The sequence below is a fragment of the Letharia lupina genome (genome assembly GCF_014066315.1).
Source record: "Letharia lupina isolate WasteWater1 chromosome Unknown contig_9, whole genome shotgun sequence".
NCBI classification, from domain to species: Eukaryota; Fungi; Ascomycota; class Lecanoromycetes; order Lecanorales; family Parmeliaceae; genus Letharia; species Letharia lupina.
Window position 1 is genome coordinate 2008010 of NW_023502978.1, and position 26817 is coordinate 2034826.

Below are 26817 nucleotides of genomic sequence, written 5' to 3' on the forward strand. Positions count from 1 at the left end.
CGCCGTGAGACCGCCTTGACGGCTTGCTGATCACAATGAATGGAATTTTTTGACCGATCCGACATGTCAGCTTTTGTCAGGAAACTTGGCGGGTCTGATGCCTCCGGTTTTGGCTGCTTCTTTCCATTTTGGATGGAAGAATCTGTGCTGCCAATTAGACCTCTTCATTCTAGCATTTTGGCCTTGGGACAAGCCCCCAATAGTAGCAAAATCGAGACTTAACGGTCCAGAAATTGAGGGAAAGCATTAGGCAGCGTTACGATGAATTGACGAAGAAGGTGAGCAAAGCCGTACGTACCCCAGTTTCTAAAGCGATTAGAAGGGAAATTGAATTCCCTACTTGACCTCCCAGTCTCACAATTGGAAGACCGCCTCAATCAAGGAAAATTGTGGGCCCACGGTTTCTGCTGGCACCTATTTCTGCCTCGTCTACTCCTCTGCTCTTCAGAATGCCTTACCCCCCAGTGCCAGGTCGTTTCGATCCACAATGAAGTGCTGCTGTGCATCTTGTGGCCTTACCAAACTGCTCTCGTGCACAGCCTCTGTAGATATCTTGTTCGGAAATAGTGGAGCGAATCCGCACGACCTGAACAGCTTTGCAGCCATCAGCGTGAACACTGGGAAGAGACGAAACAATGAGGCAGATTCGAGAGTGACCCCTGAAGCCTCTCGTATCCTACGGTTTGACCATGTGCGAGCTTTAGGTGTGGGGCGAAATGTTTCAGACAGATGGATTCCTGAGGCAAGTCAGCCAGAGACGCCCGGTTTGAGTTGTAAAATTCGGAACAAAGGCGAAAATGGAGTGATAAAATGGTGGGTTACACATCCCAACACCATAGCTCGGAAAAGGGGTAAACAAGAATGGATGGCACGCCGCACAGACATGACAACTGTGATGGCGAAACGCACGAACACGGGAAATAATGAAGAGCGTCATCGCTAGGGCTCGAATTTAGGCCTCGAAATGGCCTTCGCGCGCGATTAAAACCCGCCCCCAACGAACCCTAACCTCCTTATTCATCAACCTCTCTCCAAAGTCATCAGTCAATCCTGCACCTTGTTCATGTAGACGGTAGAGACGTACCTGGCTCTGTCAGCTTCAATGTGACACCAGGAATCCGCCAACCGTCCAGCGTTCTAACAGCTCTGTTCCAAGATCGGCCCCCAAGACTTTCGGGAGCATCCTTTTTGCTATGGATGTCCCGTCCCCTCGGTCGTTTCACTTTGCGCCGAAGACGTGCAGCAGGCCAAAACACCCCTCCGTCGTCACCGTCATTGCCTGAGGCAAAGCTGGTCATGCGAAGCCTAAGGAATGCTTGTTGGCCCCTCCCTGTGCGGCGGATGACTAGGTCGAAACAAGCAGACCCCAAACGCCCGATATCTGCCTGTGAAGTACAATCATGGTGGGAGCTCTCTCTTACGAGTATATGAAGGGCAGTAATCTCTCCTCTGTTTCTGCTCGTTCCATCCAGTATCGTCTACATCTTCACCTTCCCGCCGCTTGCGAATCATCAGTGCAATTCATTGATTCATATATCCTTTTCTACCGAATCATCAGTCAGGTTTTCCCCAAGATGAAAGCCTACAACTTGTGCCTTCTCGCTCTGGCGGCTGTCTCTTCTGCGCGCCCCAGACCTTCAGAGGGTGGAGGTGGAGGGCCAGGGCAAGGGCAAAGGCAGGGATACCACCCATCAAAGTGGCAGAACCAAGAGTACTATAAGAAAGCCAAACACACACCTTCAGTCAATGGTGGAAATCATGGAGGAGGAGGCCACGCGGGAAGCCCAGCAACCACAGCTTTCCCAACCTTGGGCTCTGTAATCGGTGGCTACGGTGGAGCCGGCACTGCTGGTTATGCTGGTGCTGGCACTGGTGGATATCAACCACCTGCACCCACGAGCTCGGCTGTGAGGAAAACCTCATATCAGGACAGCTCAGAGTATTCTGAGGATTCCGAAAAAAAGTCTGGTGAATCCAATTCTGGGAACAGCGGCAGTCAATCTCTTGGATCAGGCCCGTCAGGGGTAGCAGGCTCCGGTCCCGTCTCGACTGGCGTTAGTACCACCGGCAACTTGACGACTGGGGGGACCATATCCAATGGCAAGATCACACTGCCTGCTAATTGCCAAAGTGTGAATGGTATCGGCTTCGGATGGCTACCGGACTATAACGGCGCAAGTCTGGCAGTTGATGAAAATGCAGTGGGAAACAACAACCCTTGCTTTGCTGGATACTACGGCCAGACCGGTTTATCAGTATGGAATAATGGAGCTCAAGTTAGTTTGGCAGCTCGAATTCGATCTGTATAGACTGACCGGTAGAGCAGATTACAGACAACATCGCCGATGCTACCAAAGGCGGGAAACCCTATCCAATTTTCGTTGCTTCTGTTATGCCACAGGGGACTCCTTTTGATCAATTCACGGAAGGCTCGGCTGTTGTTACTTCTATTGCAAATGCTATGACGAAGTTAACAGCAGCTGGTCTCACAGTCTTTCTTCGATTCGCCCACGAGATGAACTATTACGACTCCGCCGACGCTGGATATGTTTACACGGGCTCCGCCGAGGACTTTTCGAGCGCATGGGGTGTCGTCTCCGCTGCAGTGAAAGATGTCCCCGGGGTGTACATGTATTGGTCTCCCAATTACGACAGCAGTGCCACGGACCTGGTAAGCTCAGGCTGGTACCCAAATCAAGGTACTGTCGATATTGTTGGTATGGACATCTATCCTTCTGGTGGAAGCCAGTTTGCGGCCATCTACCAGAATTTTTGCCAGAATTGGCCCAAAATACCCTTCATTATTGGAGAGACGGGGTCTGCTAAAGGGGGATCCGCGAGCGACAAGCACGCGTGGCTTCAACAGCTCACCGGTAAGGCAGCTTTACAGGCATGCCCGAACTACCTTGGCTTCTCTTGGTTTGAGTACCTCAAGGGTGGCGTTGATTTCAGGATTGCAACGGGCGGAAACAACGCATGGCAGGGGGTCCTGTAGAGGCTAGATAACCATCCTCCTGTACATTTTGTCCTGCCTTCAGACGGCTTTTAGTATGCCACCTTATCCTTTCAACAACAATATTGACATCGCCTCCATGCCAGACATCTGACTTCAATGTGAGGGCAAGTTGCTTATGGCTTTCGACGTCGCTTTATGCGATCCGGGAGCGGATATAAAGTCTACAACTACGACTACTGTTTTTTTTTTTTTTTTTTTCAACAAGGCGTTACGAGACTTGGTAGCCAGTAGATTTTGCTCGTCTAAATGAGGATTTGGTGGCGTTTGTGGGGCAGCCAATCAGGTTTGCTGACGACCCTGTCGAGTTGCCTTGGCACTCTATCGATAACGCGCTTAGACTCGGCGCTGCATGCAAGCTTGCCTGGCTTCGAACCACCACAGTCCAGCTACCGTCTGTTGTTACGGCGAGAGAGTCGAGGCGTACGACTGAAAGAATAGACAGTATAAGGCAAATGTCTGCTGTCTACAAGAATCCTAGGTAACTCAACAGCCCTTATTCTCGAGCCTCTGCCTTGAACACCGCGATCTGGGACATGCTCTCTGCTCGTCCACGTAGCGAGCCTATACCATTCCAGTCCCTATGGTCTCCCAACCTCAACCCTCCGATCGCCCACTCGTCCACCGTCCCGCCTCCGTCTCTTCTAGAAGCACCAACACGCGCCGCCACCGCACTACGCGCTCGCATACGGGAGGCGTCTCATACAGGCCACAGAATGAGTTCCCAAATTTCGCGCAGACAGGAGATGTCGAGATAATCATCAATGCCGATGGTCAAGAGAAACGGTATATGCTACATCGACTGATATTGGCGCAATGCTCTGGGTTTTTCGAGACAGGGACGAGCGAGGAGTGGTCAAAAGCGCAGGCGCGTGGTCAAACACCTGGTCAACGGCCCAGCAACTCGCTGGGAAGGATCCGTGAAGACGACATACCTGGGAGGTCTTCATATTCAGGAGGAGGTCGTCTGCAATGGAGGTACGAGCTGGACTGGGGAAACAAAGACGACGAAGTGCCTATGCTGGTCCAGAAGCAACCTCAATCTACACTTTTCGGCGGCGACGCCAACCAGCCCCCACCTGTACCACACAAACCTCCGCCTCCAGCGTACGGATTCCTCCGCTCCATGTCCAACTTCTCCGCCATGCAATCTGCCTCCCATATTTCAAAAGCCAACCCCCACACCCCAGACAGCGACATCGTGCGCGATTACGACAACCTCTTCCGCATCTTCTACAACTACGCACCCGCTCTCGACGCCGTCAATATTGCGGAATCATACATACAATGCAAGTCCCTTCTCACCCTTGCGGACATGTACGACGCTTTAGAAGTCGTGGGTCCGCGCATAGATCACCACTTGCTACAATTTCAAGGCCGGCTATGGAAACAGATTGCCAAGTATCCACCTAGCTACCTCAAACTCGGATACCTGGCGCGCTCAAAAGTTATCTTCGCAGAAGCGCTCGTGCATGTGGTGGGTCAGTGGCCTTCGGGATCCAGCCAGCTCAAACATACGGTGCCGCCGGATGTGCTTGAGGTGATAGAAGACAAAGTCGACGACTTGCAGGAAAGGAAGATGAAAACCGAAGCACGGCTTTTCCGCCTCACGTTGACAACGCCCAAAGGAGAACGCGTGACGCCTTCGAATGCTTATATGGACTGGCTTGCTCTGTCGCTTTTTCGACAATGGCTTGCTGAAAATACTACGCCGCCTCCACCACCTATACCCAAGACACCGGAAGCGCAACAACGAGCAGCGTATTCTCAGCCACCACCGCTCAGCTCCGGGAACTTATTCCGCTTGCTCGGTACGGGTGGGTCTGGCTATCTTGCTCGGGACGAGATGAAGCGGTTTGTGAGGTTAAGACCTGATGATCATCAAAGAGATACCCTGAAGAAGTTTGAGAAAAAGATGGACGAGATCAAAGCGATGGCGCGGGAGATCGTAAGGCCCTTGATGAGAAATTGTCTAGAGTTGGATATGGGAAGGGATGGAGGTGGCTTGGGATATCTGACGTGCACCAGAGTTGACGAAGATGATTTCCCATTCTGAATGACCAACCGATAGTATTGCGTTATCTGGCGGGAGTTTGGGCGTTTGTGTTGGATATACCCGAAGTTCAAGGCATTTGTTATCGAGTTTGAGTCATCATTGTTATTCTCTAGTCTTGACATAATAACAGTCGTACCTATGCATACCCATCCTCTCACCACACCCCAACATCCTGCAAAAACCCCCGCCTCAAGCACCCGGTCCGAATGCTCACAGTCGCGGCTCGGAAAGAGGGCCACAAGGGGTGACACTCGATGACACTCACGCCGCTATCGGACAGAACAGCGCTACTCCCAAGAATTCTAGCCACGAGTCCCGCTCAGCTGATGCACCCATAGCGACCCTTCCCACGCAACCACCCGCCTTGGAAACGCACATGGATCCTCTATCGAAGGGGACAAACCACCAAACAACGCCACTCTCCAAGCCAAAGCCCTAGCCTCGTGGGCCTTTCAACCCTCCACGACATACATACCTCCCGCCCCCGCGCCGGACCCGTTCCTCGTCTTCGCATGGCTCGGATTCTACTGGGCTCTTTGTCTGACGTGCTCTCGTTGGCGGAAGGTGTGGATCGGGAAGAGGTCAGATTCGGCGGTTCTTCCGCTGATGGGACGCTTTCTTTGCTTTCGCCGGTTGCTCGCGCACATCTGTGTCTTGGCCCTGTCGGCTGCCGCGGTAGTGGTGGTAGGGGCACTTCTTTCCGGAACAGAGGCTTTGTGGTCTCCCCGTCTGCATCATCAGGGGGGGGTTTCCACCCTTGATTGCAGGCTGTTTCTAGCATTCTTTGGTTCACCCTCCCACACCTGTGTGCGAGCATTCACGTAAGATCTATATCGTTAAGTGCAAGGTTTTCGTAGCGCCGAGACACGAGAGTATACCTCTTTAGACCTCCGTTCGCGCCTGTTTAGGCCTACTATATTCAATCTGTTCCCGGCGTTGAAACGGCCCAATCGCATATCCACAAACGGTGCTGTGCCCCATGATCGCTACGGGGGTCATTGTTCGAGTAAGAGAACACTGACAGGACAGTCATTCCGAGCCGCCGAGCCCCTTGCCACCGGAAAGCATCCGCGTTAAGAGTTGACTTCGCACATCCGTATGTATCGTGGAAGGTCTCTCCCGAGGATACAAAGACGAATCTAATCGAAGACACGAGTCGAAGTACGATCACTCATCGTATCCCAAGTGAGGTCTTGTTCGTGCTTGGGGTAACGCTCACCGAGCTCAGCTTTTGGGCGGAATACATACGACATGCTAATACCGGAAGACGCCGACACCGACACAACCGAGGTCACAACCAACTTCAACACTGCCAGCCCGTCTTATCGATTACGTATATAGTGAGAGTGGTAGCAGGTATGGCGACGTTGTTCGGAGGTGCTTGAAGTGCCCCCCCCGGATGTTCGGGATGCCAGCATTGACAATGAAGAATTCCAAAAAGCCGTCTTCGATTCCATCGTTAGACCGCTCGGACAGGACTTTGAAGACTTCAATGGCGGTTCCCGATTAGATACTACTATGGGGGAAATGCCGCTGCCAGCACTGCTCCGAACGGAGTAGCTGCTCCGGTTATCTTCGCGCACAACGGAGAGATTCAATCTACACCATCTTACTAGGTATCATAACGATCTAAAATCCCAGTATCTTTAACAGACGTCCTCTAACTAGCTTTGGTGCTATTCGCAGGCTTTTGCTTTCTTGAACAAGTTTGATCGTGGTGGATATTGAGTGGAGAGAGTATATGCCGCTACAGCAAGCACGAGGCGCGTTATCCATGTTGTATTGACACAAAAGATTCCCTACTACACCTCTCTGTTTGCACCACAGCCACCCCCCCTCCTCCCAAACACCCCCTCTCGCTCCTCTGCCTAAAACCCTCGATCCCCATCCTTCTTGAAACCCTCCACAATTTTGTCCACTTCACCAGCAATCTCACCCGCGAACGCCCTCACCGTCCCCTCATCCATCAGCTCTCCATCACACCGGATCCCAAACTCGATGCAATCATCCTCGACCCTCCTCGCCACATCTAGGTACAAGTTCTTCTCGGCAAGATATTCCACTTCCAAACCATCCACCGCAGTCTTACCATGCTTCATCGTCTCCGCCGGTACAGCATCCATCGGGACATTTGGCAGCTGACATGGGACGAAGAGAGGGTCGGAACTTGTTGCTGGTCTTGTTGACGATGACGAGGCTGACAGAGGACCCCGCGCGCCCTCATGCGAGAGAATATTCACAAACGTGTTGAAAAGCGGCCCACCCCCGCATCCCACCCAACCCAGTATTTCGCGCAGATAGCTCTGCTCGAACTCCGCCCTCTCCGCCAGATCAACCTGCAGCCGCTGCGCACTCTCCAGCGCCGGCCGGCCCAACGCATCCGGTATCACCACCGGCGTGACGTTCAGACATGGAGCGCACAGCTGATCGATGCCTTTGAACGAAGCGGAGCGGCCCGCCTGGTAGAGGCCGAAAGTCGGACTGGCGACTGAGGTGTGGCGGGCCAGGGCGCGGGCGAAGGCGAGGAGGATGAGTGTGGGGAGGGAAGTGGAGGAGTGGCGGCATGTGGTTTCTAGGGACCGGAGGTTTGAAAGAGCGGGTTTGATGGAGACGAAGATTGCGGTGGAAGCGGTAGATGTGGGGACGGGAGTGTCGGGTTGGGTGGTTGATGGCTGGAGGAGGGTTGGTTGGCATTCTTTCAGGCTTTTGCGCCAGTAGAGTTGTTCCGGTTCGGTGTGGAGAGAGTGCATGGTGTGGTGGATGAACGAGGCGAAGCGTGGCGGGGACGGTAGATGGACGCCTTGATATAGTGCGATGAGGTCGTCAACGATTGTCTGAACTGTCCAAGCGTCGTATGTTGCATGATGGAGTTTCAACACCACAAAGTCTTGAGTATCCCCGCGTATGAGGCGTAGCTTCGAAGGAGGACTGAAGAAGTCGAACGGCTGTTTTGTTTCTTGCGTGATCTGGTCAGCGACTCGGTCTTTGGTAGCACCTGGAGCTTCTATGCACTTGAAGGAGTCGTGATTGAGTGCTGAAGGGTTGAGTACCACTTGGACGGTCTCTTTGGGCGAGAGAGCAACGAATGTAGTCCGCAACACCGAATGACGCTCCCTCAGCCCTCTCCAAGCGGACCTCAGATCATTCACATTCAGCCGTCTGGGACACTGATATGTCCATACCGCCTCACACATCGTCCGACGCGATTTCAGCCAACTGGCAAGGTGATATGATTGACCAGCTAGACACGGTAGCACATCCTCGATATCCTCATCCTTGAGACTTGCCAGGACTAGAGCCTTTGATCTTGCTTCCGTACTGATCAATGGACTTTGCTTCTCCGCGTGGCTGGTCTGCTCCGGATTCCTTCCCCGAAGCCGTCTACAGATGCCGCTCAAGCTGCGTCCTTGAAGAACATCTGCAACACTTACACCATGACCCTGCTTCCGGCAGGTCGCAGCTACCCGGATTGCGGAGATGGAGTCCAGACCTAGGGAAAATATGCTGGCATTTGCTGGAATGTTCTCTGGCGAAATCCCGGATACTTCCGATAGCACTGTCCGGATGGATTCCAAATCCGGTCCTGGCCCAATGTCATCTCGTGGAGATGCGCGCTTCTTGTCGGTTCCAAAAGCAAGTGGAAGACTCTGTAGCGAGCCTGGGAAAGCCATTACACTCCGCTGAGGGCGCTCAATAATGTCTTGAAAGATCTGCTCAAAGTCTGTAAGCCAGGCCTGGAGCTGATCTCGTGTTGTCAGCCCCTTGCGCGACGACACTCTCAAGACGGTCTCTTCTCCCCCTTGCTCGAATTCAAGGTTCGTCGAGTATTCGGTGGGGGCGACAGCTTCACCCATATCGAGAGAGGTCCACAATCTATCTGTGGATGATACTCTGTTAACGGTGTTCTGGAAGACGAACACAGTGTCAAAAAGCTGTGCGTTAGCATCTCCAACCTTCTGCCGCCATGCCTGCTGAATCCTACTCAACGACGCATACTGGTGTGGTTGTGAGTTTCCCGAGGACTGTTGAATGTCAATGGCCGCAGCTTTGTTCGTGACATAGGTCTTGTCAAAGACGATGCGGGATGGGACCGTGTTGAAGAGCGGTCCGACGACTTCGTCTGCGCCTGGCATTGCAAGCGATCGACCTCCGACCACATGACCAAAGACGACATCTCGGCGTCCTGAGACGCAAGCGAGGCTCTTTCCATAGGCCAAGAGTGCGACCGTCTGGATGGTCACTCCAAGATCTTTGCAGCCTTGAAGGATATTCTCGATGTTCATTTTGAAAGTAGTCTCCATTTCTATCATGGCCGTCTCTGTGGCTTTCTGCGACGGGGAAACCTCACTGTTTGTAAAACCGTCGAGTTGTCGTAACCAAAAGTCTTCGGCATCCGTCTTACTCTTCGAGATAGCTCTCGCTGCATCGCTGAAAGGTGCTCTTAGGGGCAAATCGATGCCTTCATACAGCCTTGCCAGGTCTTGGAACAGGAGGTTGATTGACTCGCCGTCGTAGAGACTGTGATGCATCGACATCACGAGCACAGTTTCCGTTGCCGTCTTCAAAATAGTTGCCTTCCAAGGCGGCTGCTCAAAGTCCGCTTCTTCATGGAATACAGAATGCTCCATGATATCGGTCAGCGAATCAGATATTGAAGTTATGATATCGCGCTCTGTCCAAGAATCTGGCCTCTCTTGGTGCACTGCTGCCAGCCACGTGTTAACCGCGTTGGAAAAGTGGAAGGTGGTTCGAAGTATCTCTGTCTTCACGATGAGATATTCGCATGCTTGTTTTAGTTTGGAGAGATTGATATGGCGGGCTAGTCGCACAGCATGGTAGTGAAAATAAAGCTTCCCATCTGATCCCAGGGTTTGAGTAAGCATGGAGGACTGCAGTGGAGTACAAGCATAGACGTCTGTTATAGTGTCTGCGGGGCTCCAAATCGGGAGCTTAGGGATACAGTGATTGAGGTCGTCTTCCTGTGGCGGCTCTGCGAGCTTTTCAATGCTTCTCGTGTGAGGTGGAAGAGCGTCAATTTTTTGGGCTAGCGCCGCTATGCATGAATGGCGCATCACATCCGCTGAAGAGCACTGCATTTCCGAGTGTCTTATGCGTTGAGCAAGCCGAATTGCAGTGATAGAGTCGATCCCTAGACTGAAAAATGATGCTCCCTTTGAGATGTTTTTCGCACTGGTACCGCAGATCTCAGCCGCAAGCTCTCGCACCTTCAGCTCTCTCGGCGTCCAGTGTGACTCGTCCCGAACTTGCGGCTTGGATCTATAGTCTACAGCATCGCTTTTGGAGAGGCCTAGATCTTCAGTAGTGACGTTTTCTCGTCGAACTAACGCTCCCAGAAGAAGATCGATATTCTCTAGTAAAGACGTTGCTCTGTCCAAGTCGCCAAATGCAGGAGAAAAAGCACAGTGAGCACGCATTCGACCGGCTCCATAGTCAGCCTCAAATTCAATAGAGAGCGGGAAGTCTTTGGGCATGGAGCCCTCGAGGTCAGTCCAAAGACGTGGATAAGTGCTAGGCTTTGAATCCAATTTCTGTATATAGGAGACTAGACAGTCGAACAAGGGTTTCTCTGCTCCGAGCCAGCGATGGATACGTCTCAGAGCTGTGTGTTGAAACTCGAGAGAGGCTACAAAACCTTGTTGGGCATCTTTCACGATGTCTACAATAGAGGAACAATTGGAATGGAGATTGACGCGTTGAGGAATGGTTGTTATGCAGGGCGCAACGATAGTATGAGGATTCTCTATCGGCACAGTGCGCCCGGAAAGTACGGCGCCAAATACTACATCGTGGGTTTCTAGCACTTGAGCCAAGATGATGCCAAAGACTGCCTGGATAGTTGATGTCAGTGTTCCACTTATAGAAGAAGAGAAGTCCTCCAACTCAGCAAGCGGACTAGCAAGGGTCCTGTCCACCGTCGGGAAGAAATTGTTATTCGGGGTTTTTTTTGTGGTATCAGCTCGATCCACAATCGAAGTCGGCCTACAATGTGCTAGATAATCTTTCCAGAAGACTTCGGACGCCTCTTGATCCTGGGAAAATACGTGTTCAATCATCGAATCAAAAGGGGTATGAGCCGGAGGAATAGCTGAGTGATATCGCATAATGAGCTCTTGAAGTACCATGGTGATGGATTCTCTGTCATATAGTGCATGATGTATTGAAACCAACAGTATCGAACTTCCATCGTCAGAAGGTGGCCGAAACAGGGTCAGTCTCAATGGAGCTTTGCTCGCAATGTCAGAGATAATTTCTGTGGCAGATTTACTTTGCTGAAGCTGGGAAGCCGACTCGGGATCTGAGGTAACAGTCTCTTCCCAGGACACTGATCGGGACTCGACATATTCAAAAACGACTTGAACAATTCCATTTTCGAATTCCTGGAAGCAGGTCCTGAGTATCTCATGGTCGGCCACTACCCTCGCCCAAGCTCTATAAAGATGAGCGCGATCGAACTCATTAGATAGCCTCAATGCCATGTGATTTACATAGAGCGGATCACTATTGTCGTTGAGAGAAGTTGCCACAAGGGTCTCTTGTAAAGGCAAGCAAGGCTTTACTGCCTGAATGGACGAGTCGTCTAGGCCATGGGAGTGAGTCCCACGAAACCTGGACTCGAGATCTGCTAGTCTTGACCGTGTCTGTGTAAGTTGGTCTGCTGGTGCCTCTTTGTCTTGGACTTTTTGAGGTAGAAGAGCCAGCTGTTCAAGAAAGGGGTTTATCAGGACGCTGGAAACTGTGCAGTCGTATCCTAGCTTCTGCAGTTTGACGGCCAGAGTGATGGCGCTTAGACTATCAAGTCCTAGCCGGAAGATGTTGGTATTTGTTGATATTTCGGCCGCATCAACAGCTAGGGTGTTCATGACTGCGCTCCGCACACTTCTCTCAGCTTCAGTCAATTCTTGGCGGGTTGAATCCGGTTGATCAGGCTGTTCTGAGGGGGTGACGTGTATCAAGTCCGCAATTGGTATGTCTGCGAACAGAATTCTGAGGCGCTTCAAATCTGCTTTTCCGGATGACGGGGCCAGGGGTAGTTTTGTGAGGGGAATGACCACATCAGGAACCATGTAAGCGGGAAGGACTTTTCGGCAACCGTCTTGAATGTCGCTTGCGATAGCATAGTCGTGGGCAGAGCTAAGGGTCTCTGAAACTTCTAGGGTTTTATTTGAATGTGGGTTGGGAACGACGAAGCTTACAAGTTGTGACTTTGAGAGCTTGGGATGCTGAGCAACCATAGTCGCCACGTCGATGTTATTCAACCCCAGCGTCGTTACGGCTGTCGATCGAACAGCCTCGGTAATCTCACCTAGTTCGAGTCGTTGACCTCTGACTTTGGTTTGATCATCCTCTCGGCGCAGGTATTCCAGTGTGTCGTCTGCCATCAAGCGCACTACGTCACCTGTGCGATACATTCTTTCACCGTTAAAATCATTTACAAATCCTTTCGCATCGGGACGATTATGGTAGCCATTTGCGACCAAGTCTCCTGTAAAGCAGAGCTCTCCTGCAACGCCACGCAGGGTGTACCTATTGGATCCAGGTACCAGAACATGAGCAACGGAGTTCCCGTAGGGTCGACCGACGTTCCTCGAACTCGATTCTCCAGTGACTTCTGCAGCGGTGCATCCTATTGACATTTCAGTTGGACCATACGCATTTACCAGAGATGCGTTCTCATTGGAGGCCCATGAATCGATGACACGTTTCGACATCTTCTCGCCTCCGACACCCAGATAATGAAGGTCAGGGAGATTCGCGGGATCTAAGCCAGCTTGATCGATCAATGATGGCACAAAGCTAGCATGAGTAATCTCCAGCTTCCGGAGCGCTAGCTCAAGATTATCGAGCAGCATCGTCCTAGGAGCAGTCACTGCAGCCAGACCTTGTCGCCAGGCCAGGAACATCTCAGCAATGTGAACGTCGAAAGCTCTGCTTGCAAGTCCGAGGTATTTGCCCTTACCCGGAAGCTCTTTCATTCCAGGAATAAGTGGACAAATGAACTCGGAAAGTCCTTCGATGAACGAGCAAAGGTTGCCCCGGCCAACAAGCACACCCTTCGGTACTCCAGTTGATCCAGAGGTGTAAAGCAAATAAGCGTTGTCGCTAGCTTGTGGATGCGAGGAGGTTTCAACCGAACGACCACTGACTATTTGCTCCACATATGTACTACAGTCCACGTAGACCACGCGGCTTTCGGGTGGAGTGCTTGGAAAAGTAAGCGCAAGAGACCTGGTGGTGAAGAGCATGGCAGCTGTACTGTCCTGCAGTAAAAATGATTTGCGCTTCCCGGGCAAATCTTCGTCGATGGGTAAGTAGGTATTGCCAGACGCCATAATCCCAAGAATTACCGCATAAGCCTCAATACGGCGATCCAGACACACTGCTATCATCTGATTAGTATAACCACTGTGACTAATGAAAGCTGCAACTCGATTGTATGCGTAGCGTAATTCTGCAAAACTCCAGCTTTCAGATTCGCACTCCTTGTTGTCAAGAGAGGTGACCACTTGAGCTGCGGGCCAATGTGGATGTACTGCAGCGTAATGATCCACCCAATCCGTGGGATTTTGTTTCCAAGCAAGTTTCACCTTTTCGCTGAAGGAGACCGAGGTCACAGAGACCAGCTCTTTTGGAAAATATAATGAAAGTTGCGTAAGTGGCATGTCAGGGGATCTCAACATCGTCTCGACGAATGCGTCCACCTGCAGAGCAAGTATGGCGAGGTGGGCACTGCTCATAACTTTTTGGCTTGCTGAGATCTCCATCTCTAGAACACCGTTTGCTGTCTGTGCGACATTGAGTGCCAAAGGATGTTCAACAGTAAGGCCCACGAGATTGTCAATCTTACTCCATATTGAAGAGCAACCGTTCTGGCTGTCTTCCCCCAAATTAGGAAGAAAATTGAACACTGCTGGATATAGACCTTGGTTCTCGGAGCGTTTTAGAATTTTTCTAATGACTCGTGCATGAATTGAGCGATGGGCTCTAGACTCTCTCTGAAAATTCGATTGCGCGATTAAGGCTTCGCGAGCGGATCTCAGCGCACGAAAAGGGACAGGTAATACAGTCGTTAGTGGTCCGACAACATCCGCTAATGTAAAGTCATCAATTCGGTTTGACCATGTCTCTGCGAATACTACGCTGCTAGTCTCCAAGTACTCCAGTAGCACGCTCCCCCAAGCTACTAGTAAAATTGATGCTACCGATGATGCACCGAGGCCGAGTGCTGCACCTTGAAGGTCTTTGTAGCTCGTTTTCAGAGCCTGAGTGTGGATTAAGAACCCTACAGCTGGGTCTTCGCTTCGCCTGCTCTTTCCAGTCAAATCAGGCCATATATTTGCATCGTCAGTGGTAACGAAAGTTTCAAGTGCTTTTGACCAGAAATCCTCATCCTGGTCGATTTGAGCTCCCGTCGGAAGCATCACTTGTAGAGCCTCGCGCAATTGATGCCGATGTCCTGGGCCCTCACCGAACTTCTGATAGCTCTTACTAACATCTTCCAGGATGAAACCTAACGATGCCTCATCGCGAACAGCGTGGTGAACAGAGACCATCATCACGCAATGGTTTGGCTGTTCGAAGATCGTAATGGCCACAAGCGGGTCCCTGAAGTGATCTCTTTGATGCCTTTCGGCCACAGCATGTGCTCGTTGTGTGGCAAGCTCGATCATACCGGCCTCTGACGACTTCACACATGTCCAATCAATGGTAGCCACTTCGTATATCAACTGCATAAATGTTGAGTTCGAGATGGAGGCATCGATATGATGTTCCAAAACTGCAGCTGAAGGGATGAACCCTGTACGTAATGCCTCTGTATCGCTCACAACCTGCAACCATGCCTTGCGTAAGCGATTGTTGTCGACCATAGCATCGAGAGAAAGAAAAGTGTTACTCCAGTAAGCGCTGGGGTTCTGCATACTTTCGCTGAGAAGAGACTCTTGCAACGGCAAAGCCGGAGCCACGAATACATCACGTCTATTTATTTCATTTGTAACCCTGGTGTACCATTCTTTGTGGAAAGCCTCTAGATCGTGTCTTTCTGTCAGATGCTCGGTGTGGGGCTTGTCAGTCGATTTCGAAAGATCATCCAGATTTTGGCACTTAAGAATATCGGCGACTGAGATGCGAAACCCTTTGGCATTGAGCAGTGGAGCTAATCTCGTTGCGGCAATGGAATCTATTCCAATCGAACGCAAGTCACAGGCTCGACTCATTGAATCCCGATGTGTTCCAGAGAGTTCCGTGACAACCGCGATGAGATCTGATTCGCGCGTGCTCCAGGTCGCTACCTCTCTGGTACTGTTGTCATTTGAAGCAAGCGTCCTTTCCCACGTTCCCAGATCGATCGAGCTGTAAATGTCTTTGAGAACAGCTTGATCGGTCTTAGCCGAAGATGTCCTTGGAATGCTATTTATCACGAGAAACACCCTTGGGATCATATAACCAGGCAAGTTTGTCTGCGCTTTAAGGAGAGCGCTCTTAGCAATTGGGATCGCTTCTTCGCTTGCAGTGAGTTGACTGGTAGGTTGCATGCTATTGTCCAATTTTGGTGCAACGAGAAACGCCACGATGACCTTTGAAGGACGGTCCGGCCGATCCAGGTATTGTATCTCGACTTGCTCGACGAGTGGATGGCAGGAACGAAGAGAAAAGGCAATCTCGCTAAGCTCGATACGGATACCTTGGATCTTGATCAAGTCATCCGTACGGCCAACAAACTCCAAAGAGCCATCGTACAGTTGGCGAACCAAATCTCCTGTCATGTATAAGTTTCTAGAACACTGCTCATTCCAAACGAATTTTTCGGAAGATCTATCTGGATCATTCCAGTAGCGCTTCGAAAGCTGGGGGCCCCCAAGAGCTAACTCGCCAATACCTTGTCTCATGAGAGGGCGATCATCGCGCATAACAAAAGCAGACACTGATACTAGAGGGAAGCCAATATTCTCGCTCTGAACTTCGTCTCCTGCAGCACCAAACTGCCTCAAAGTTGAGACTACCGTAGTCTCGGCGGGACCATACGTGTTGAAAGCTCGCATATCCTGACTCCAATCGTCTGCTACAGCCTGAGGCAACTTCTCTCCAATCATCGTGATGACCTCGAGGGTCGGACATCGCTCTCTCGGCACACTCGCCGCGAAAGCTGGGGTCAAATGCGCATGGGTTGCGTTTGTCTTGGTTGCCAGCTCGGCGAATGAGCCAAGCATGATTTCTCGGGTGGACGATATGACCGTTCCTCCAATGCCCCAGGTGTAGAACAAGTCCTGAATGAAGACATCAAACGTGAATTGAGAGAATTGTAGGCAACGCACGAAGCCTCCAGCTACATCAGAAGGTATAGACCTCTGTAGAGCTCGCATACTGGTCACTGCAGCTTTGTGATGAATTGGAACGCCCTTGGGATCGCCAGTAGTCCCACTTGTCCAAATGAGATAGGCAAGGCTTCCCATCTTTGCACTAGGAATTTTAAACACACCAGCAACAGTGTCCTCCAGACAGTTGATGTCGACAGTGATCACGCCTTGGGGTATGCCGTCGGTGCTACCTGCAGGCTTTGGCTCAGCAACAACAAGAATTCGAGCGCCAATTCGTGCAATAAGGTCGTGGCGGCGACGAGCTGGGAAAGAGGGATCGATTGGACACCAGGCCCCGCCTGTCTTCAAAATACCGAGAATGGCAATGTAGAGCTCCGGGCGCTTTTCCATGCATACTGGTATAACATCATCAGTCAAGGGGCCAAAGCGGTGGATGAGACGCGTAGCAAAACTCTCGGCTCTGTCATTGAGCTGCTCATAGGTCCACGTGGTGTTATCGCTTGATTTTTCAGAATGTATGTCCTTCCTGAAATCCAATGCCACACGGTGCGGGCTGCAACTGGCAAAACTCTCGAATTGGGCATGCAAGTGTGGTGCCTTTAGACTGAATTCTGTGGACTCCTGCAGGGCTCCATTCCATGTCGATAATAGAGAAGGGCGGATAGCAGCCAAGCTATCTGCAATCGGTTTTGCAGGATTTGCTAAAATGAATGCTAAGACATCGTCCAATTGCTCTAACATCACAAGCGCGCTAGTTTCATTCAGAACCAGATTGATGTAGAGTACATTCAACTCCAGGGAACCGGCCAAGTCAAGCCGGGCTACAAGACTGACTGCGGGCTCATCACCTTTGAAGAGCCTATTGCTTAATTTCAAAATACCATCGCCACGTTCAGGACAATCCTTGCTTTTCAAGGCTACAAGCGTTCCATGTTTGATCAATTCATCACGGTGAGCAGCTGAAACCACCGGCTGCTTAGATTGAAGTAGCGCCAACGCATTTGATGCTGTCAAGTGTTTAAGGATGCTGCCATTTGTTGTTTGGCCCCGCTTTTGAGGGATGTTGAGACATACTCGCGTTTGAATCGCTTGAAAGTCGTCCTCGCCTCGATGATCAGAGTTATGGCTCGCTGGAGAGGCGATAAGGGTGGTATAGATAACATCGTCCTGAGCAGCAGTGTACGTAGAAAGGATCACAGCCCAAGCAGCTTGTAGAGCTGCAGTCGGCGAAGCACCAAGCGATGCTGTAGCATTGTGTAGATCGACAAGTTTCACTCTCGAGCCAATCGTCGCCGACTCTAGTTCTCCAACTTTCCCCCGTGATCTCAGGCCTGTCAAGGACGGGAAAGGGGTAGGACAACGGTCTCCGAGTGAACCCGAGTCGAAATCGGTTTTTGCGTCATGAAACGAATCTGGAGAAGTCCCCTTCTGCCTGTTGGGCTCATTCTGCAGACAAAGGTTGGTAGGTACATTTGGTGATGCATTCATCAAGTCTGGGGCTGGCATCGTCATGTAATTTGTAAGAAAGTCTCTAAATACCTGTTAGGTGATTCTCCTCTTGAAGACCATAGTGTAGACGAGATCGTCGGATTTTACGATAACCAGATTGCCGGCTACTTGCCAAACGGTGTGCATCTTGACAGTAAAGTTGGTCGTAATACTCCATCTCTCAATTTTTGCCTGCACTAGTAGCGCCGGAAACTCAGCCTCGGCCATCCGTTGACTGCCAAGGCCTTCAATAGACCTCCTGATTGACTAGAATGCCACAGGCATGTTAAGTAGAGTACCGATGTAGCGCCGAGCTACTAGTGGGGGCTTTTTTCCGACCCACCAGGGGGTGAAGTCTGAATACCGAGGTTTACCCGGCTACCTATTGGCTTCCCACCAAAACAAACATTCCCTATCAGTTTTGGTGGGAAGCCTACAGGTAGCCGGGTAAACCTCGGTATTCAGACTTCTGTCACCCCCTGGTGGACCCGCATGGCAAGGTACGGTAAGGTACCTTAGTCCCAGTTTGAGCCCCCTTACTTTAGTGTTCTATTGAGTAAAAGAACAGGGGTAGAATAATCATACTCATACGCTCTGGTGCAGACACCCAATACCCAACCTTTTGATAATGCAGAGGGAGGCCCAGGTCCTTCGCGTGCCTCATCGATGTGATATATACACATAGCGATTCATGATTGCTGGGGAGGAGACCCTAGACCCTAGACGCGAACGAAAGACCTCGAGAAGACTTATATGAAGATCTTATCAGATCGTCTGATTACCTTACTTTACATTGCGCCATCAAATTATCACGGTTGCAGCTAATGCAAAGTACACGTCGGGAAGTTTTATAATTGGCTTGCATGGCTAAGGCTGAAATTTCAGAAACGATTGAAGTGATGAAATATATCAAATCCGATCGGATATCTTGCTAATATTCTGATAGGGCAGAAAGGTAAAAATATTTGGCCCTAGGGCAGGGTTTTATGGAGGAGTCTTTAGGCCAGACTTGATTTCTAAGCATGGTCAACCAATAAACTATCTTGAACCTATCAAGTAAGCAAGTGTTGGCGTACTTGACTATGGAATTCATGAAATCGAGCTAAATCCACCAGACCACAAATTACTGAAATTTCATTATCGATACATGTTTTTATGAAATTTGGCATCCAGTATATGCACTGTGCAGACTTTTTCGACTCACGTCACACTACCTTACACGTGCTTTCTTATTTTTTCAACTGCTGGCGAGCAACGAATATAGACATTTATGGTGTGCCTAAAATCTCAAATGGGACTAGTGGATTTCCTAAAGTTTTGCGTAATTCAACGGTTACGGTGTGCCCAAAACCTCAAATGGGACTAGTGGCTTTTCTAAAGATTTGTGTAATTTGACGGTCGCGAATTGTTTTTCTTTATGAAGGAGCACAAGTTAGATGGGTGACAAAGTTTTTATAACAACCACATGCTGTCGCATAAGATTAATATTTCTCTCAAAGTTATCCTTTGAGAAGATCTGGAGTAGCTGGGTAATTTATGAAATTCATAATATACGAGTACTACTTGTATACAATGATGGGTACGAGTAAATACGAGTAGTGCGGTGGACGATCAAGCAGCTAAACATGCACGATGCCCTACAGAGTCATATTTTGCAATACTATTACAACAACTGCATGTCCGCAAAGAAAAGGCCATGAAATGCTAGGCATGAGCTCAAGAAACTTGTAATAGGATAACGGTATCGGTTCCGAATCTACAACTCACGCTTGTCCATCATTTGACTTAAACAGTTGTCAAGCAAGGAACAGCGTGCTGTTGGCAAGCATCCAAGCGTCTAGAGTAGATTCTCCTCTGTTACCTTCTGCAACATTAGACGCCGCAATGCTATCGGAACCCGCCCACCACACTTCTCAAACTAGCGCAGCTCTCCAATATCAATATGATCTCGTATGTATCGGATTTGGGCCTGCGTCTTTGGCCATCGCTATTGCTCTTCATGACCGAGAAATCAAAGCTCGAGTCCTATACATAGAAAGACAGCGGACTTTCGTTTGGCATGCTGGCATGCTCCTTCCGAATGCCCGTATGCAAATCTCTTTCCTCAAAGACCTGGCCACTTTACGGAACCCTCGATCGAAATTCACATTTGTCAATTATCTCAAGTCCAAGAACCGTCTCGTCGCATTCACGAACCTCTCAACTTTCCTTCCACTGCGCGAGGAATACAATGACTATATGTCGTGGTGCGCTTCGCACTTTGAACAAGATGTCCAATACGGCCACGAAACCATCTGCGTGTCACCGGCCGAGAACCGCATGGGACCCATCCAGGCATGGCGGGTCCTTTCCAAAAATGTCGAGACGAACGAAACAAACACCGTCACTGCGAGAAGTGTGGTCATTGCTATAGGCGGGAAGCCCAGGATACCGCCTGCGCTTTCAACTGGCGGTCTTGACTGCCGGATTATCCATTCTTCTTTATACTCAAAAGCTGCCCCCAGTATCTTGACAGATGCAAGCAAGGCACATAATGTGGCTGTTATTGGGGGTGGTCAAAGTGCGGCCGAGATCTTCAACGATTTGCAAAGTCGATATCCAAACTCCTACATCACTCTCTACACCGGAGCATCTGCGCTCAAACCCAGCGACGACAGTCCCTTGTGGGTCTTTCGCAACCCTACAATCCGAGCACTACTGATTGCATCCTGATTCTCTAGTGTGAACGAGATCTTCGACCCCGAACGCGTCGACATGTTCTACGATCTCCCCACCGAATCAAGACTGAAAACCATCTGGAGCGACAAAGCAACGAATTACGGAGTAGTACGACCCGAGCTTCTAGATCGTATGTACGAGAACATGTACCACCAACGCTTGCATGAGCCGGACCAGAGTAAATGGCAGTACAAGATCGTGGCGTGGCGGGAGGTCGTGGGGTTTGAGACCTGTTCGGATCGTCGGATACGGCTCAAACTGAAGAATACTTCGAAGGGAGAAATTACCATGTCGGATTCGAGCTTCGATCTGGCGGTGCTTGGAACGGGGTACGAGCGGAATGGACATGAGACACTGTTGGAACCTGCGCGGCATCTGTTTCGGGAGAGTAGGTATGCCGTGGAAAGGAACTACAAGGTCAAGTTCCGCAAGGACGCCGTGGCAAGTGATTGTGGGATTTGGTTGCAGGGCTGCTGTGAGGATAGTCATGGGGTAAGTGGCGTACTCCTGCATCCATCCTGGCAAGCAATTGACTGACCATCGACACCCGTAGCTAAGCGATACCCTCCTCTCAATCCTTGCGGTGAGAGGAGGCGAGATGGTGGACGCAATCTTCCCGATGCAGAGTCCAGGTCCAGGCAAATCGGGATGCGCAAAGCTTTGATGGCCTGTGCTCAAGTACTGCAGCTCGAGGACGACATAGGCGAAGAGCTGGGGGCTGTAGGTTGGGAACGCCAGCCTGTCTGTCTGTAATAGTTGTAGGCATCGTGTATACGAACAAAGCAGCCAATAGGATCCGGTCAACAGAATGCTAAAAATATTACTGCGTTGGCATTACACCGTATCAGAAGCTAGCCAGAAGGTTTGGCAGAAAAAAAAAACAGACATCTTTTCTCACCCGCTCGCTCAGGTCTCCCACCGAATAATGTCGTTATACAACATATCGCTGGTGGATTCCATCATGTACTAGAATCACACCTTAATCATAAGTCTCAGCCCCTTCACCAAACAAACAACCTCCTCATTCGTCGAACCCACATCACATGTAACCACCAAGACCCTAAGAAAAACCCCTTCGTATGTATACATCCGAGAGCCAACACGTGCCTCACCTCCGCGACGTCAGACTATCTGTCAGAGCATAGAACGATCTCTGGAGCAGACTGGAGTGGTGTGGAGAAGACTACCGTAGTTCATGTGGTGTGCGGGGGGAAATCCGTTGCGGTATTGTATTACGTGTACGAGTTGGACGACTTGGTTCAGGGGTGCGGGAAAGGGATGGAAAGGAAAGGAAAGGAAAGGAAAGGAAAGGAAAGGAAAGGAAAGGAAAGGAAAGGAAAGGAAAGGAAAGGAAAGGAAAGGAAAGGAAGGAAAGGAAAGGAAAGGAAAGGAAAGAGTGCGGTTTGTAGGGTTGATGGTTACGTACTTCTCGTCCATGCTGTTGTGGGTTGTTGGGGGTGAAGAGGTAGTGCTGTGTTGAGGTTTCGTTTGCATAGGCTCTGGATTGTTACGTACGGGGCGGTAGAATGGGATGGGGGAGTTGGGAATTCGCTGATTGAGGATTGTGTTTTGACACGAGGTTGGAAATGACCCACGTCGAAGCCTTTGCAAACGATATCGGCTGGGAGGGTGGGTTGAATTGATGGTGACATTGGCAAGCTTATTGTGACTGTACTATTTTCGCCTCGGTATGTAATAGCATACTCGTACGCCCAATACCCTAGCACAACTAGCGCAATTTCCAGCGTGGTTCTCCGCCGAGGGACCTCCTGAACCTTTTCCCTCGCGCTTTGAGAGCTTGGGCTAAGCAGATGGTTGAGTGCCCAGAGTGGTGAAACCTCCGTTATCATCGTTACCACCGTGACCATCATGCCACAAGTCATTGACGGGGCCGATTCCATCTTGACCGTAATCTGCGCGAGGCTCAAAATAATTAGTCGGGTGTGAAGCGGGCTCTTGCGCCGGTGAAGTCCCTGGGTTGCGAAGAGATGAGCTAATTTCATCTGAGGCTGAGGCTGAGGCATGCGGTCCGGCTTACTTCTCGTCATCCTCCACCAAGGGCCCCTTGCTTGTATCACCCAAAGACCACATACAGCCAATCGATGGAGCTGACGACTTCTGGGTAAAGCTGCTGAAGTTCTGTCGTCGGCTCAGGCGAAGTGGTCGATGGCGCATCATCTCCAGAAGCGCTTGGGGCGGCTCTGGAGAGCTTCCCAAGGATATCACTAAGAAGCAGATGTAGATTCTCGAGCAGATCCGTGACCGCTCGGCCGGTTAACGGTGAAGTATTGCCTAGGATGTCCTCAAGCGAGGATTGACCCGTTTCATAAGCCCAAACGTTGGAAGTCCATACTCGCAGGCGGCTCAACTCGGTTATCCAAGAAGCTAAGGGAACATCTCCCTCATGGCGATAGTCAGGCTGCTCCGCTCGTGTTTTGATATGATTCAAGGCTGCTAGGCATTTCGTAAGTGTAGTGCTGACAGAAGTTGGCATTGTTCCGTTCCTGCGGATCTGATGGTTGCTCTTAAAATCACTGATCTCTTTCAAAGTAATTGCGGAAGTAGGACGAGTCGAAGAGAATATTTCTTCAAGTAAAGGACTCTGGTTAGCTGGGTTTCATGCGTGACGGTCGTCTCAGCGGTGGCCAATCGAGAGCGCTTAAAGAAGACCGCTCAGCCATTTCCCTGTTGACACTTTGCCCTTCACTCTCCTTAAATAGGCCAGGCTGTAAGAAGAGATGTCACAATATTAATACGAGGTAGCTGGCCTCGTGCTATCTGTTTCACCATGTGTGTCCAAGGCGAAGACCGGCGATGATACTTGCAGGCACCCGCAAAACAGTTTCAAACTCTCATGGTAGAAGATTAAGGGTACGCGAACAATTCCATGTTCTTGCAAGATGTCGGCTTCAAGACATTGATAGATTGATGGAAGATATCAGTGTTGGCTGGCATACGGGGAAACTTTTCACCGGCGCCGTCTGCGGTAAGTCACCAGCTATCTGCAGCATCTGATCCTGGTCTTGAGGTTCTTTGCCTCAACACACATAAGCTGACACTGTTGCCTTGTTGTTGCCTCCCAATCTCTTTTCCTGCACGGCTTCATTCCTATCTCATACACACTGACCATAATGCTTCGATAACGCTTCTCACGCAGCCAACTGGCCAGCCTCGCCGCCTCGAGCTCTCACATTTCAAACCATGCACGACCCATTCCCCTTTCCGCCGCCCTCACTGCTCACACATTTAACCACGCCACTCGCTAACGCGCTCTCCTTGCCCACCCTCTCGCTCCATATTCACGAACTCCTCCTCGCAACCCTCGTCTACCACCTAATCTGCCGCTACATCTCCCCTTATGTCTCCAGCAAGCTCTTCCCCCGCATCTATCCTGCCCTCAGCGCCCGCACAAGACTGAACTGGGACGTCCACGTCGTTTCTTTGTCACAATCGCTTCTCATCAATACGCTGGCTCTATGGGTCATGTGGATGGATGAGGAGAGGGGGAGGATGGGATGGGAGGAACGGGTGTGGGGATATACGGGAGCGGATGGCATGATTCAGGGATTCGCGGCCGGTTACTTTTTGTGGGATCTCATTGTGTGTGCGGGAAACGTGGGGGTGTTTGGATGGGGGCTATTGGCGCATGCGGTGGCGGCGCTGGTGGTCTTTTCGTTGGGATTCGTGAGTATTCCCTCCTCCCTTACTTCTCTGGGAAGAGTATAGTCCTGGACTGCAGGGAGTGAGTTCGACTAATGCGAGCAATATAGAGGCCTTTCGTCAACTTCTACGGCCCCACCTTCATCCTCTACGAGCTCTCCTCCCCCTTCCTCAACTTTCACTGGTTCTTCGATAAACTTCACATGACCGGCTCCCGACCGCAATGGTACAATGGCATGTTCCTCCTCTCCAGCTTTTTCTGCTGTCGCTTGCTCTGGGGCACCTATCAATCGATCCGCGTCTCCCAAGATGTCTGGGCTGCGCTGCACTACGACCCTCTCACTAGGAGCTCGAAGGCAGTATTCGAGCCAGAAGCGGGGAGTGCGGACATCATGCGTTTTGCAGGCGACTATCCCATGCCGGCTTGGTTGGCTATTGTCTACTTGAGCAGTAATGTTGTGCTAAATACGTTGAACTTCTACTGGTTTGGCAAGATGATCGAGACAATTAAGAAGAGGTTTGTGGAGTCGAAAGAACAGAAAGGCGCTAGGAAGAGAGAGGGTAAAGAGGAGGGTGTGATGGTGGAGGGCTTAATGGATAGTAGTACGCTTATTACGGAGATTGCGGAGGATGAGGAGGATGTGCAGTTTGGTGGGGAGGATATCATGTATGACGGGGACGTGGAGGATAAGCTGACGATGGAGAGCAGCATCTTGGATGGGAAGAGTACGATTCATGTTGAGAAGACAGAGGTTAGGCGGAGGAAGGGTTGAAGTCCTGGACGATGTGTCACTGGCCCGCGATTTTAGCGTTGCTGCAGCTTGGTATTCAATAATGTTACACTCGGGTTAGATGCGCAGCCAAAATTATCTTGCCATCATGCCACTGAAGCTGTTGCGCATGACTCAGAAGGCTGACTAATTAACCCATCGTCTCTTGATGCTTGGAGGGTGCTTCCAGTCGACGCTTCTTCTTTATAATCTGCATCCCATGCATCCACGGCCAGAGCACCTCCGGTATCCTCACACAGACTTCTTTCTCATCCCAACCATTCTCCAATAGTGCAGCGAGGACTCGGGGTACAGCCAAAGCTGTTCCGTTGACAGTGGATGGAAAGTCCATCTTGGTCTGAGATCCTGCGGGGTTTCGTACCCTCGTGTTCAGTCGCCTTGTCTGATAGTCGGTACAGATCGACGTCGAGGTGACCTCACCCCATCCACCATCTTTCTCACGCCTGGAAGGGAAGAATGCCTCGATATCCTGTTTTCTGACGGCGCTGGCCCCTAAGTCTGTCGATGGCATCTCGAGTATGCGACAGTGTAGCCCGAGGTTCTGAAGAATCTCCTGCTGAATAGAGAGCATGGAGAGGAAAGCTTCGTCCTCGCCTCCTTGAGCCGTCCAAGCGAACATTTCCACTTTCGTGAACTCGTGAACGCGATATAATCCTTTTGTTTCCACACCCCTGGCGCCTGCCTCTGCTCTGTAACACCGGCTTGGCCCAACCACCTGGATCGGCAAGTCCGCTCGGTCAACGGCCGCATCCGCCTTCATCCCAGCAAGCGGTATCTCAGCCGTCCCTGCGAGACTATGCGACGGCTTGCCCTTTTCTTGATCCCTTTCACTCTGCTGTGTGTCGTATACTTGCTGCTCCCCACTCTGATCACGAGGCCGGAATCCACAGGCCGCGGCAATGTGCGAGTAGACCATTGAGGGAGGTGTGACGACTGTGAAGCCGTGCTGCATGGCCACCCTGACTGCGTATTGGATCAAGGCCTGCTCGAGTAGCGCTGCTTCATTCTTTAGATAGTACCAGCCCCACCCGCTCGTTGTAGCAGCGCCAGCAAAGTCTAGCAAATCGAATTCCGTGCCGATGTGGACGTGGTTTCTCCATATTCGGTCGTGGGACGTAGAGGGAGGGTTCGAATGTTCGTTGATATAGCCCAAGACCTTAGGCTCATCGCCTCTAGGCGTTTGGTCGCTCGTGAGATTTGGTAGCTCAGCTGCTAGATCCTCGATCTCATTATTCAGCTGTCCCTCGAGAGCCTCGATGGCCGATAGTTGCTTTTTCAAGTCCTGGGCCTCCTCCACCAACAGCGTCTTCTGCTTGCCTTGTCCATCTTGTGCCTCTCCCTCGATACCGCTGAAAGTTCTGGAATGAGACAGCTGCGTTCTGATGGCATTGCTCTTCTCCCGTAGTCCGCGCGTACTCTTTTGGGATAGGAGCCATTTCTCGAAGAGCTTGACAATCTTGAAAGGACTGTCACTCTGGGCTTTGTAGTTGCGCTCGAGGCAGTTCTGGGAGTAGAGTTCGGGATTCTGCCGGATGTGTTTAATGTTGAGGGAGGGTCTAGGAGCGATTGAGGGCAGGCTCTCGCGGCATCTGGGACCGCATTGGGAGAAGTAACGGTTCGCGTGGCCGTTGAAGAGCTTTCTCTTTGGCAGGAGAACCTGTAGCTCCCATTTTGTCATGGCAGAAGCCGCAGCTCGAGGTCTCAATCCGCTGGGGTTCATAGGAGGAACTTTCAGTACGGCAGGCGCTAAAAACG

The 26817-nt window shown here is 50.8% G+C and overlaps 7 protein-coding genes across 7 annotated transcripts; 4 read left to right on the plus strand and 3 right to left on the minus strand.

Annotated features, from left to right (window-relative positions):
* Positions 1 to 1400: 1400 nt before the first annotated feature.
* Positions 1401 to 2995, plus strand: HO133_011068 (uncharacterized protein; the record flags this gene model as incomplete). The annotated part of the gene is made up of 2 exons (XM_037301917.1): positions 1401 to 2276; positions 2327 to 2995. 2 exons carry the CDS (start codon positions 1401 to 1403, stop codon positions 2993 to 2995), a joined length of 1545 nt encoding a protein of 514 aa, XP_037153551.1.
* Positions 2996 to 3596: 601 nt separating this feature from the next.
* HO133_011069 (uncharacterized protein) lies at positions 3597 to 5508 on the plus strand (the record flags this gene model as incomplete). Its single annotated transcript, XM_037301918.1, has 2 exons — positions 3597 to 4961; positions 5200 to 5508. The coding sequence occupies 2 exons, from the start codon at positions 3597 to 3599 to the stop codon at positions 5506 to 5508; spliced, it is 1674 nt and encodes a 557-aa protein (XP_037153552.1).
* Positions 5509 to 6937: 1429 nt separating this feature from the next.
* Positions 6938 to 17911, minus strand: HO133_011070 (uncharacterized protein; the record flags this gene model as incomplete). The annotated part of the gene is made up of 1 exon (XM_037301919.1): positions 6938 to 17911. The coding sequence occupies one exon, from the start codon at positions 17909 to 17911 to the stop codon at positions 6938 to 6940; it is 10974 nt and encodes a 3657-aa protein (XP_037153553.1).
* A 1866-nt stretch (positions 17912 to 19777) lies between these two features.
* On the plus strand, positions 19778 to 21275 carry HO133_011071 (uncharacterized protein; the record flags this gene model as incomplete). The annotated part of the gene is made up of 3 exons (XM_037301920.1): positions 19778 to 20556; positions 20614 to 21103; positions 21165 to 21275. The coding sequence occupies 3 exons, from the start codon at positions 19778 to 19780 to the stop codon at positions 21273 to 21275; spliced, it is 1380 nt and encodes a 459-aa protein (XP_037153554.1).
* A 1410-nt stretch (positions 21276 to 22685) lies between these two features.
* On the minus strand, positions 22686 to 23105 carry HO133_011072 (uncharacterized protein; the record flags this gene model as incomplete). The annotated part of the gene is made up of 1 exon (XM_037301921.1): positions 22686 to 23105. One exon carries the CDS (start codon positions 23103 to 23105, stop codon positions 22686 to 22688), a length of 420 nt encoding a protein of 139 aa, XP_037153555.1.
* Positions 23106 to 23812: 707 nt separating this feature from the next.
* HO133_011073 (uncharacterized protein) lies at positions 23813 to 25044 on the plus strand (the record flags this gene model as incomplete). The annotated part of the gene is made up of 2 exons (XM_037301922.1): positions 23813 to 24295; positions 24382 to 25044. The coding sequence occupies 2 exons, from the start codon at positions 23813 to 23815 to the stop codon at positions 25042 to 25044; spliced, it is 1146 nt and encodes a 381-aa protein (XP_037153556.1).
* A 148-nt stretch (positions 25045 to 25192) lies between these two features.
* Positions 25193 to 26782, minus strand: HO133_011074 (uncharacterized protein; the record flags this gene model as incomplete). The annotated part of the gene is made up of 1 exon (XM_037301923.1): positions 25193 to 26782. The coding sequence occupies one exon, from the start codon at positions 26780 to 26782 to the stop codon at positions 25193 to 25195; it is 1590 nt and encodes a 529-aa protein (XP_037153557.1).
* Between the last annotated feature and the right edge of the window lie 35 nt (positions 26783 to 26817).